The 12535-nt window shown below is 42.1% G+C and overlaps 1 protein-coding gene across 1 annotated transcript in view; it reads left to right on the forward strand.

Moving 5' to 3' along the window:
• SBE2.2 (starch branching enzyme 2.2) overlaps positions 1-12535 on the forward strand; it is a 185093-nt gene that overhangs the window by 146957 nt on the left and 25601 nt on the right. The window contains exons 20-22 of the mRNA XM_087402084.1: positions 508-585; positions 674-829; positions 2508-2582. Coding sequence (XP_087258210.1) covers positions 508-585; positions 674-829; positions 2508-2582 — 309 coding nt within the window. The remainder of the gene's footprint in view (positions 1-507; positions 586-673; positions 830-2507; positions 2583-12535) is intronic.

The following is a 12535-nucleotide window of genomic DNA, read 5'->3' on the forward strand; positions in this document are numbered from 1 at the left end:
TTGCAATTTTGAGTTTACTTGGTGCAATTGAATTCCCTTCTCTTTTTCTCTCTTTTTGTCCTAGCACCTGTCCCTTGAATGATATTCCTTCTCTTATTTTAACTATCCAACCATTATTATTAAGTTATGCTAGCAAACTGACACCAACAAAGTAATAATGGCTGGTACCATATGAAGTAATACTAATTATATCAATATGCATGCATCTTGTAGGTTCTTATAGGGCCTTCAGAATGGCCATGTAGTTCCTTATGACAACCTGTAGGCAAATATAGGGAATTCAAAATCGATGTGTATCTTTCACATAGCTCCTTATGTAGAGCTATATATGGAATGTAGATCATATATGTATATGAACATATATGGTGTTTCGGGGGCCTGACATATTGATATTTTGAGAAATGACAGCATGTTTTACACATTTTGTGTAAATATTTTGGCAGAAACGTCTCTACTGCCAGAAATATGTTTTGTGGTGACCATGGGCTGACTTTAAATATCTTACAGGGTGATGCAGAGTATCTGAGATATCATGGGCTGCAGGAGTTTGATTGTGCAATGCAGCAGCTAGAGGAGAGATTTGGGGTATGTTGATACCATTATCATCCTGTAAATTTTGTTAATGTTGGTGTGCATGCAAAGAATCATGGCTTATAGAACTGTCACATTGCAGTTCATGGTGTCAAAACATCAATTCATATCTCGCAAAGATGAAGGAGACAAAGTGATTGTCTTTGAGAGAGGAGACCTGCTGTTTGTTTTCAACTTTCATTGGGAGAAGAGTTTTGTAGACTACCGAGTCGGATGTGTAAAACCTGGGAAGTACAAGGTACAATATTTTCTTCTGACCTTCAAAGTCCCCAAATATGTCCGAGTTCTTAAGGCATGGACTGCTGAAACACTTTGTTGCTAGATGCGTTAAAGATTCCTTTGCGGCAGGAATGGCTTTGTGTGTGTATTCTTTTCATGTGTAAAAGGTGATGTGTTGTGTATGATTGCTAGAGCACTTCTCACAGGACTTTTCTATAATATAAAAGTGTACCAAAATACAGACCTTGATTTATATCATGCCAACAAATTAACATTTATGTAAATTAGATTGTTGATGAAAAGATTTCCTCCACATTTGACTGGCCTTTGAGCTTGGACTGTTACCTGTCGTTTTCTGGCCTCTTACGTGAGGACTCTAACACGATGCAACGTAACTTTGAAGTTGTAATTGTGAGTGAAAAACATGCCATACAGCAGGAAGTAGACAAATTCTGTCAAGTTAACTCTTCTGTGATTTTCTTTTGAAGAATAATTTATCATATATGGATTACAGAAGCAAAGTTTTTTGACAATTCTGTACTCTATGAAAGTATCATCAATGTTGACCTTTTCTCTTGTTAGTGCTGCCCTACAATAATCCGTCTCTCTCTTAAAATTTCTGTCCATGATGGATGACTTTACAAGTATCATTTTACACTGCAGGCAGAGGGTCGTGGTTTGAAGCTTCCCAAGGCAATGCTCAACGTTCCCCCCCCCCCCCCCCCCTCCCCCCCCTTTTTTTTTTAAATAAAAAAAGGCCAATTCCCACAGCTTCCTCAATCGCTAACTTCTTAAGTGGCTCCATTGAATGGAGTTTGAACTAGAGTGGAAGGCAAGAAAAATTGCAAGAGTGAAAAAAGAACTACAAAAGGCGAAGATGAGACCATAGAGAGAGACCTCCCGGTGGAAAGAGCAGTCAAATATGCCTCATTCCATTCACCCGGCCTGCCTTGAGAGGGAGGAGTTCTTCAATCTTCCACTAGAGTGCTGTAGGACGTAGGCCAGATTATACCACCACACGTTCGGATAGCATCATAGAGATCCCCCTTCTCTCTGTTCCTCCCTCTGTCTCCACCTTCATCTCTAACCTGTCGCTGCCATTCTTTCGATTGCTCCTGCTCGCCTCACCCCCTACTCTCTGACCAGCCCTCTCCTCTTTCCCTTTCACCCCACCTGTCCACCCTCTATCCCCCCTCCGCTGGCTGTTATGACCCTTGTCACCCCCCCCCCCCCCGCCCCCCCCTGTTATGACCCTTGTCACCCCCCCCCCCCCTCGTCCCGTGGTGGTGGCATTGCTGAGCAATTGAAGTCGCCCCTATTTGTCTAAACAATGCTTCTAAACAAGCAATGCGCTTTTTGATAGTGGCATGACGGAAATTTGAGTGTGAAACCTCTATTACATTGGACCTTACTTTAATAGCTTTGATTGTCTTTGTGGTGGCGTAAAAATGAGGAATGCTCATGGAATTTGAGTCATTCAAAACCACGACACAAGACTTTGTAATGGAATCTTCCCTTGATTTTACTTTTCTTTTAAAAATTCAACTACAAGGTTACTTTTGTGATATTCTTGTGGATGTGTGTGAACCAATAGTTAGGCCGCTTTATTGTTGATTTGTTACTCATATACAAACCTCTCTCTAAGGTACATGAGCTTCTGTATTAGACCTGATGCGGGTTCTATCATTTTGGTGTAGATTGTTTTGGATTCAGATGAGACCAAATTTGGAGGATTTGGAAGGCTAGATAGCAATGCTTTGTTCTATTCTCGTGTGAGTCTCTCTCTCTCTCTCTCTCTCTCTCTCTCTCTCTCTCTCCACGCAATTGTGTCCGTCACCGGGGCTACTTTGACTTTTCATGTCACATGTGTGTTGTGTTGTATTGACTGTGTCCTACAGATTTTTCTAGCATGGGTTAGGATGCTCGTTTAATAGCTCCACCCTTTTGCTCATTGTATCAGGTTTTCTATCAGTCCCATAGATCCATTGGTCTTTAGTAGACTTGAGTCAACTCTCTCTCTCTCTCTCTCTGTGCACGCAAGTGTGTATATGTGTATGTATGTGTGCCTGCATGCATGCGCATGCCTTGTGAGTATTTGGGGAGTTCTTGTTAGTTATAATTGTGAGCTGGTTTGAAGCCACATGTTTGAGTAGAACTAAAAGATGGTTGGATGACTTACCATTGTATGGGAGATGGTAAGAATTGGTAGAAGTAAATCCCAAAATGCAGATCCAAGATAGGGGAATTGAGCTTGAATAAGCAATGATTGCTTAGGAAGTAATTATGAAGTAGCTCTTGGATTTGAATAGCCTTTTCTACTGTACTACAAAGTGGATTCGTGGTGCTTTGGACTGATCAGTCTGAATTGATGAAGTATTTTGTATAGGATTTTTAAATATGTATGAGTTATTGAATGCTAGATTCCTAACAGCTTTGATTATGAGGATGGGCAATTGAATGAGACCTCAATAGAGTGAAAATTTAGCTATAGGAGTCTATAAAACATCTGTGTGAGATTCAGGAGAATTTAGATCGCATTACCGCAAAATCTTAATGCATTATGTATCACTAGAATCTACACCCTCCTAATTGTGTAGGAAGTCTTAAACGTTTGAATGATCCTAGAGGGGAGTATATTTTCCCTAATGTCACGATTTGTGATGTATTCCTTTCTCTATACCTCTATGGATGGTTTGATGAATGGACACTTGTGGAAGGGTATGCCCTTTCAACGGGACACTTCCTATGAGGCACAACCCTTCAAAAGAGACATTCTATTGAAGAGACACTACCAATGTAATGTACCCTCTCATCAAGGGTCACACCCTTCACAAGGGGTACACACCTCTTCATGCACATACACTTTGGAGTACACACCTTTTCATGTGTGACTCTTCACTCTCTATATAAGAGAGGTCCAATTGTATGGATGACACACTACGGACACTCAAGCAATACAAATATTCCTTATTCTCTACTATTTCAGTCTCCTTTTTGTTCCTTAGCACATTTCTAAATATAGTACATCTAGGATTTCTTATTGTGGTATCAAAGCAAATTTCGCTCCTGCTTGTAGGAAATGCCCCCCACCTTCTAGCGCCTATATGATACATCTCTTTCCGCTAGAAGGATATCCACGCACGTTGTGCATGGAAGAGATGGAGAGAATGAGCGTAAAATTTTTTAGCGCCAACCCCACCTAAAGTCATTAGTGGCCTCTCCATCTCCCTCACATCACGAGTTGATGTGAATGGACACGACAAAAATCATGTCTTCTGACATGCTTGGGCTGTCCCAAAACCAAGGGACGCATCTTTTCCACCATCGGACACACCTTTTGATGAAGAGTTTGACTCCTTACTACCATCGGACACACCTTTTGATGAAGAGTTTGACTCCTTACCCAAGGGACACACCCCATCGTGGAAAAAAGGACACATATTTTCGTGTGGGGACACCCCTCTTTAAAACAGGGTTACACCCCTTCATGAAAAGGTACACCTATTCCAAGGGTCACACCCCTTAGAATAAGCACACCTTTTGGCACCAAGCACCACCCTACAAAAGGGTACCTAGAGGGCCTAAAAAGGGCAATCAGCCCTAAACCTAAGGCCCAACCCAAGACTAACCTTGCGTTCTAGTGACCCAGCCCTAAACCTAAGGCCCAACCCAAGACTAACCTTGCGTTCTAGTAACCCAGCCTTTAATTTTTGGGAAAAGCAAGGCCTAGCAGTTATTGCAGCCTTCACAAATCGGTTTTTGGCGTCTCGTAAGTCGTGCCCTCTTCTCGAAAGTCGCGCCTACTGTTCCGTACAGTCTATTCATGCTGATTCTGCCCCTCCCTCGCTGATTTCTGCTTGCCAGCCCACGCCAAGCCCACTTCAAGCTTGCCGTTTTCTGTTTGCAGCCTTTTGCTCAGCCTTTGGCGGCCTTCCATAGTCATGCCAATCAGGGCCTCAGCCTTCTGAATCTGTTCGCCAGCCTTTGCTCAGCCATGGATGTGTTCCATCGCCTCTGAAGGGTAACAGCCTGACGCCAACCTCTGCACAGCCTGCTCTATCTCTTCACCTCGCCATCTCAGCCTGCGAACAGAGGCCTTGCTGTCCAGCAAATATCCTCAGCCAGCCCCTCTTGTACAAGAAAACCTCGCCTCTACACAACAGATCGAGATCCTGTGTGGTTCGTGGTTTTGCTGGCAAGATGTTATGCCCACCACCGGACTGTTTTGCGTGAGGCACCTCAATTACATTACTTCCTCAGCACAGTCCAGGTTGTGTTTCCCGAGACACGTAGATACCCAGAACCCAATATTCCTCATGAGTTTGCTGTCCAATTTTGGAGAGACTTTTACCCCTCAGCTTCAGCATCTCCAGGGTACTCTCCACCTCCTTCAGCTCCTAGATATCCTCTTGCACAGGTTTTACCTTCCCCAAGACAGTATTTACACTCTGAAGGTACTCCTCCTAGATATCCTCCACTCCCGACAGCAGCTCCTTTTTTCTTCTAAGATCCATGGACTCTGCAACCTACCCCTGTACTCTCACGAGCAGTAACACACACTTCAGCATCACCAGTGATACCTCAGACAAGACCTCCTTTACCAGATTTCCACGGGTGGTTTCATCCTGCCTCGCCTGCCTCCTCCAACATGAGCAACCTCAGGGAGCAGCCCGGATCTTCTTCCAAGAATGGTACAAACTAGAGCGTAGGTTGATGCTCTTTTCGCAGGGACCTCAGATATGTTGCAATGCTCGCGTGCAACCTCTTCGGAGATCAGCGACTCAAGTCCAAAAAAGATCCTTGAAGTCAACTTACAAGGTGAAGCACTACTTCAACTTCAAATTCCCAGCTTCAGGACAGCATCTCCGACTTGGTCCAGAAAGTTCAACAACTCCAAGATTCTCACAGTATCACACATACAGAGAATGACGTGACGCCACCGGATGACTATGTGGACTCGTTCCCACTAGAGGTAGAAAACACTAAAACTCCGTGTCCTCTACCGCTTACTCCAAGCTTCCAAAACTAAAAGACTTGACATTAAACTTCCAGAAGCCTACACTGGTCAACGAAATCGCCGAACAGTGGACCAATGGCTCACAAAATTGCGCATGTACTTGATACTATTGGCCTCACTGAAGGCAAAAAGATTGCCTTGGCAGCCTCCCTCCTCAAGGATACAGCTTTCCTATGATGCCAACGATGCTTAAAGGATGGCAAAAGTGTGTTAACTTGGGAACATTTTGAACACATGCTCCGTAAGTAGTTCATACATGCCAATGCGGACTTCCAAGCAGGTTTAAAACTCCGACAGTTGGAGCAAACGGGCTCCCTGTCTTCCTACATCTCTCAGTTCACCACATTGGTGCTGGAGATTGATGGTTTAAGTGATGATGATTGCCTTCATGCGTTCATCTCAAGCCTAAACCCCTCGTTACGCATTGATGTCCTCAAAGCAAACATCACCACCACAGTTGGCGCTATTGCTTACTCAGAGCGCATTACTGATTTCGAAAACACAGGGAAGCAGAGTTCTAATAGAGCACAGAACTCTACTATGGCCAAAGGTGCTCGCCCTCAAGATACCCCAAGTTCAGAAAAAACTCGGGTAATCAAGGTCAGCGACAGTCTCAAGATCCCCACAAGTCTTAGAAATCATATGCTGGATCCCAACAGAAGCACTCCTCCAAGGATCGTGCCTCTTCCTCTTCATAAAGTCATGACCGTCATCACCAACATAAAGGTGCGGCCATTGACAAGAAGAATAACTCTAACACAAAAGGACTTTGTACCATCTGTACGGGCAACCATAGATGGTTCGATTGTCCGAAGTGACCAAAGCAAAATTCCAATATGAAATCTAGCACTTCCCAAACAGAAGATGCCACCCCAGCACAAGACAAGAAAGGCAAAGCTGTTCAAATGGCAAATACCATCCACATGAGCCTTGCTAGGAACCCCAAACCTTCCCTGGCCACTCTAAGTACTTTGTGTCCAAGGATCGATTCGTGGAACAACGGTCACTATCCTCATCGACAGTGGCTGCTCTCATAACTTCCTAGCTAGTTCTATGGTCGAAAATTTTCGGTTGACCACCAGTCGTAGTCCCATGGACTATCAGATTGAACTCGCAAATGAAACTATCTTCTTGTGCAACACCAAGATCAAAAACTTGTCTTTTCGCATACAACATTATACGGGCAAGTTGAACTTCGACATCATGCCTCTTTCTCGGTACGATGTCATACTCAGATAAGAGTGGCTCTACGACTATGATTCATCAATCAGTTTCCGCAGCCATACTATCCAATTTGTCCACCAGGGAAAACTTATTGAGCTAACTGGTTCTAGGGATTCTCCTTCAATTCCAGTTGCCTCTGCCCTACATGTAAAGGAGTGGGTTCGTAAACGTCAAGTAAAGACTTCACTTCTGTTGGTTACAGCAGTAGAGGAGACACCAACAAAGGATCCTCCTGAGTACCTCAACCAACCTTTTTCCCAGCCCTACTTGGATATTTTCCCACAGGAATTGCCAAAGCAGTTACCACCTCAATGACCAGTGGATCACCCAATCGAGCTTATTCCTGGCAGTAATCCACCGTCGAAATCTCCTTATCAGGTTTCTTACACTCAAAATGAAGAAATCCAAAGACAGGTGACCGAACTACTCGACAAAGGTCACATTCGGCCTAGTCGCAGTCCTTTCGAATCTCCTATATTACTTGTGGAAAAAAAGAGTAAGTCAATGCGTCTCTGCATTGACTACCGAGCCCTTGACAAGCTCACTATCAAAAACAAGTATCCATTGCCTCGCATCGATAACCTCTTCGATTAACTTCTACATGCAACACAATTCTCAAAGATTGATCTTCGTTCAGGTTATCATCAAATTCGCATACGACAAGGTGATGAGTACAAGACAGCTTTTCGAACAAAGTATGGACACTATGAATGTTTGGTCATGCCTTTTGGGTTAAACAATGCCCCGGCCACATTCATGATACTAATGAATGACATTTTTAGGCCTTTCCTCGATAAGTTCGTCATCATTTACCTCGATGACATCCTCGTTTTCAGCAGATCCCTAGATGAGCACAACAACATCTTCACCAAGTTTTTGAAGTTCTCCATGCAAATTCTCTCTACATCAACGTTGAGAAGAGTGAGTTCTTGAAGACCCAACTCGAATATTTGGGACATGTTATTTCCGCTTAAGTTCTAGGTGATGAAGCAGTTCCTCCTGCAGGTGATTATGTCCCAGAAATTGAAGACAATTATGTTCTCCTTAATCCTGAGCGTATTCTGGACCATCGACAGCAAGAGACTCAACATCAACTTATCATGGAATTCCTTGTTCTTTGGCGAGATCTGGACGACTCCGACGCTACTTGGCAATCTGATGAAGACTTACAGCAGCACCCTCACATTTTACAGCAGTATTTTTAGAATTTATCGTGATATTTTCTACATCAGCTCATTATCTCCACCAAGGTCTTATTTTGAGTGGGAGGGGATGTCACGATCTGTGACGTATTCCTTTCTCTATACCTTATACTTATGGATGGTTTGATGAATGGACACTTGTGGAAGGGTGTGCCCTTTCAACGGGACACTTCCTATGAGGCACAACCCTTCACTAGAGACATTCTATTGAAGAGACATTACCATTGTAATGTACCCTCTCATCAAGGGTCACACCCTTCACAAGGGGTACACACCTCTTCATGCACATACACTTTGGAGTACATACCTTTTCATGTGTGACTCTTCACTCTCTATATAAGAGAGGCCCAATTGTATGGATGACACACTACGGAATCTCAAGCAATACAAATATTCCTTGTTCTCTCCTATTTCAGTCTCCTTTCTGTTTCTTAGCACATTTCTAAATATAGTAAATGTAGGATTTCTTACAATTTTCCCTAGCAAGTTGCACTAGTCAGCACCAAACCTTGGGTAGGAACCCTAGGACAGCTTAGGTCGTGACTACTGCTCTCTAGAGTTCAATCTATAATGAAGTTCTTTATTGGAGACCTATAGTATCAAGGCTTAAGTGCATGGCAACATGCTAGATTCAGAGAGGATCCAGATCTACATCACATGCTTATCCTTCCTCTATTATGGTGGTAGTGAGACATGATAAGCAAAAGGGAAAAACTTGTGTGTTGTGATTTCATAAATGCTCTGGTCCCATTTCTCATAGCTTCTAATTGAGTAGTACCTCGTTCATGGTTTGAAACAGAGGCATTGAGTACACCGTGGCTATAAACAATAAAATGGGCATAATCGGTGATGTTTACCTTTGTTAAATACACTAGGTTGAACCATGATTGTGCATTGTGGTCGGTATTTTTTAGCTGTATTTTGATGATTGGGAGGCTTTTGATGTGAACATGGTATCTATTTTTCTTATGTACTAGTTATGTTGCTATTGCTTTAGGCTGCACATGGTGTGTTGTCTAGCATGTGTCATAGGTACACATGAATTCCTTACATGCCTTTTAATAAAATACTTCAATCTTTTCAAGATGAAAAGTCATGTTCAGTTTTCTTGTAGACTATTGTAGGCGTGTTGGAGTGCCTTACATACTCTTTTTATTGTAGTGGCATAGTCTCTCAAAACCTCTTGTCAAAGTAGTATTGATGCAATTGTCTTCTATGTATTATAAACAAAAACATCTTCATGAATTTTTAGAAAGTGTGCTGTTAATCGGGGCATTTGGTTTTTCCAAGGACACAACCTTTGGAATAAGCTTGTACAATGGAGATGCCCATCATTATTGTTGTATAAAAGGTTCATACGTGTTTAAGGACATGATGTGGATTAGAGTTAGGTTATCTAACCCTTTCCTTTATAGCACAATATCAAACACGTGATGTGGAGATGATTTCTCAACAGCTTCCCTCAAGATCAACATCATGAAGTAGGCCTTCACTTAAGATGATGATTTTGGGGGATTGAAGGGCTAAACATTACATTCCATCACACTCCTTTAATGGGAGTGTCCTTCCTTTGCATCAAACGAAGAGCTTGTCGGTGCTTCTTGAGAAGCTCTTTGCCAAGTGGTTTGGTAAAGATGTCTGCAACATTCTCTTTGCTATTACAATGTTAGAGTGTGATGTCATCAAGTAATACTCTTTCTCTGATGAAGTGCTCTCTGACATCAATGTGCTTTGTCCTAGAGTGATATACTAGATTCTTGGCTAATGCTTGAGCCCGTTTATTATCACAGTATATTGTTTGATTCATCAAAGTAATTTGTTTCTGACAATAGTCTTTTAAGCCATATAGCCTCACATGCACTTGTAGTGAGTGCCCTATATTCTTCTTCCGTTGAAGACAAAGAAACAAGTAGTTGTTTGTTTGATAACCATGATATAGCACCTTGACCAAGAGAAAATGCATATCCCTGTGTCGATCTCCTGGTCTCATGATCTCCGGCATCGTCATTGTCATAGTTAGGTCCGTACGCGTACGAACGTTGTTTCCGTATTCCATCCGTACATCATTCCGCATGTTTAAAAAAATAATAAAGTATAAATATATTTTTCCTCTTCTCTCTCTCTCTCTCTTTCCGTTTTCGTTTTCGTTTTTTTTTTTTTTTGGTGGGAAGGGTTTTGTTGGGGGGGGGGGGGAGGGGATCAATTTTGTGCCTAGCGAAAACCTTGGAAAACACAATTTTTAGCACTATTCTTATCTGTATGCTGCTAATCCGTACTCCATACACTGTTGGCCGACTTTGGCTGTGGTTGGCCTCAAGGATGGTCTCAAGGAGGATGAGGAGGATGGCACTGATGCAGATGATGATGAGGACAAGGATGAGCAAGAGAATGAGGATAAGGATGCAGCTTGAGGCTTGAGCCTCATCGGTTGTGAATGCATTTCAATTTTCAGCTTATTTCCGGGCTGTGGCTGACTTTTCTTATATGATGTTTTGTCTTTGTAGTAACTACTTCCAAGTTTCTACTACCTACTACCTTTGATCATGATGTTTGGTGTAGTATTGATGTATCATTGACACTATATATTAGAATCCAGATTCCAGATGACTCTGGTCTTTGGAGGCTGAACTCTTTGAACTTTCATGAATCATGATTCATGACTTTAATATTAATACAAGTTTGAAGTTTGAAGTTTGAAGTTTGAAGTTGAAAGTTTTGTAGCTCCATGTCAATGTAATGTGTACAATGTATATTTTTCTAAATGTTTTTGGGTAAAATTAGGGTCACGTACGTATGTTTCAGCCCTAGGGGCTGAACCATACTCCAATCATACTTCCATACTTATCTGACGTATGCGTATGGTAACGTATGGAAAAAACTGTGGTCACTATCACAGTATCCATGCAACCTTGTATGACTTCCTCTGTATTCTATTCCAAACTATCTTGTACCTCTAATGTATCTCAAAACTCTATTAGCTGCATTCCACTGAGACTATTTTTGATTTGCCATAAACTGTGCAAGTGAGCTTACTGCATAACAAATATCTGGCCGTGTGATAGTCAGATATATAAGAGATCCGATGAGCTACCGATGGTACCTGTCATTGGCTGTAGGCTTTTTGAATCTTTTGTAAGTTTCAAACTCTTTTCCATGGGAGTGGTTGCAATCTTATGTGAAACTCTTCAGGAGATTGTCAACATATTTTAGATGACTCATGAAGGTGTTGTCTGAGTCTCTCTAAAACTCAATACCAAGACAATAGTGCATAAGTCCAAGATCTTTCATCTCGAACTCTGCAGATAAGTCTTGTTTCAACATCTTAATGAAGCTATCATTACTTCCTGTCACAATTAGATCATCTACGTACAAAAGTGCGAAAGTGATGTCTTCCCCTTGAACTTTGTAGTAGAGAGTATGATCTGCATTGGACTTCATGTATCCCAGATTAGCAAAATACTTGATGATTCTGTTGTACCAACTTCTGGGTGCTTGCTTTAAGCCATAGAGACTTTTCTTGAGATGGCAAACCTGATTCTCTTTGCCAGGTTCAACATAACCTGTTGGTTGTTGCATGTAGACTTCCTCGTCTAGGTAACCATTGAGAAAATCATTCTTTTCATCTAGCTGCTAGTAATATCAAGAACCGCATGGAATCCATCTTTGCTACTGGAGGATAAGTCTCATCATAGTCTTTACCATATTACCAGGTTAATACTTTTATAAGTAGTCTGGCTTTGTATCTTTCAATGCTTCCATCGGGATTGTACTTTACTTTCTAAACCCATTTGTTTGCTATGGCATTCTTTTCTAGTGAAAGGTCGCATAATTTTCAGGTATTGTTCTTGTACAAAGCTTCCATACCTTCATTCATAGCAGTTTGCTATTCTGGCTTGTCAACTGCGTCTTGGAAATACATTGGCTCTTCTGTAGCCATGATGGTAGTCATAAGAGCATAATTGGTAGTTATTGCTTTTGCTTGATGTCAATCTAGCTAGTGGTGTGCTTTCCCTAGTAAACCGTCTGAGTTGTTGTTGTTGTTTCCCAAATCAGCCAGTCCCTAGCCTCTCACACATGCCTCGTCCCACATCCTGCACCCTCTTCACTAGAGGAGGGGTAAAGGATGCTGTAATGAAACTTCATAATGGCCGAGCGAAGGATCATGAGGGACTATGCACTGAGTTCATTGCATATGGGATTAACCTCCTAGCCCCGATCTTAGCAAAGCTTTTTAATAAAGCGGTTTGTTTGGGATTTCCACACACTTGGACCATTAACACTA

This window comes from Dipteris shenzhenensis, chromosome 30 (assembly GCF_047967505.1).
Source record: "Dipteris shenzhenensis isolate YYH24624 ecotype China chromosome 30, Dip_SZ_1.0, whole genome shotgun sequence".
Taxonomy (NCBI): domain Eukaryota; kingdom Viridiplantae; phylum Streptophyta; class Polypodiopsida; order Gleicheniales; family Dipteridaceae; genus Dipteris; species Dipteris shenzhenensis.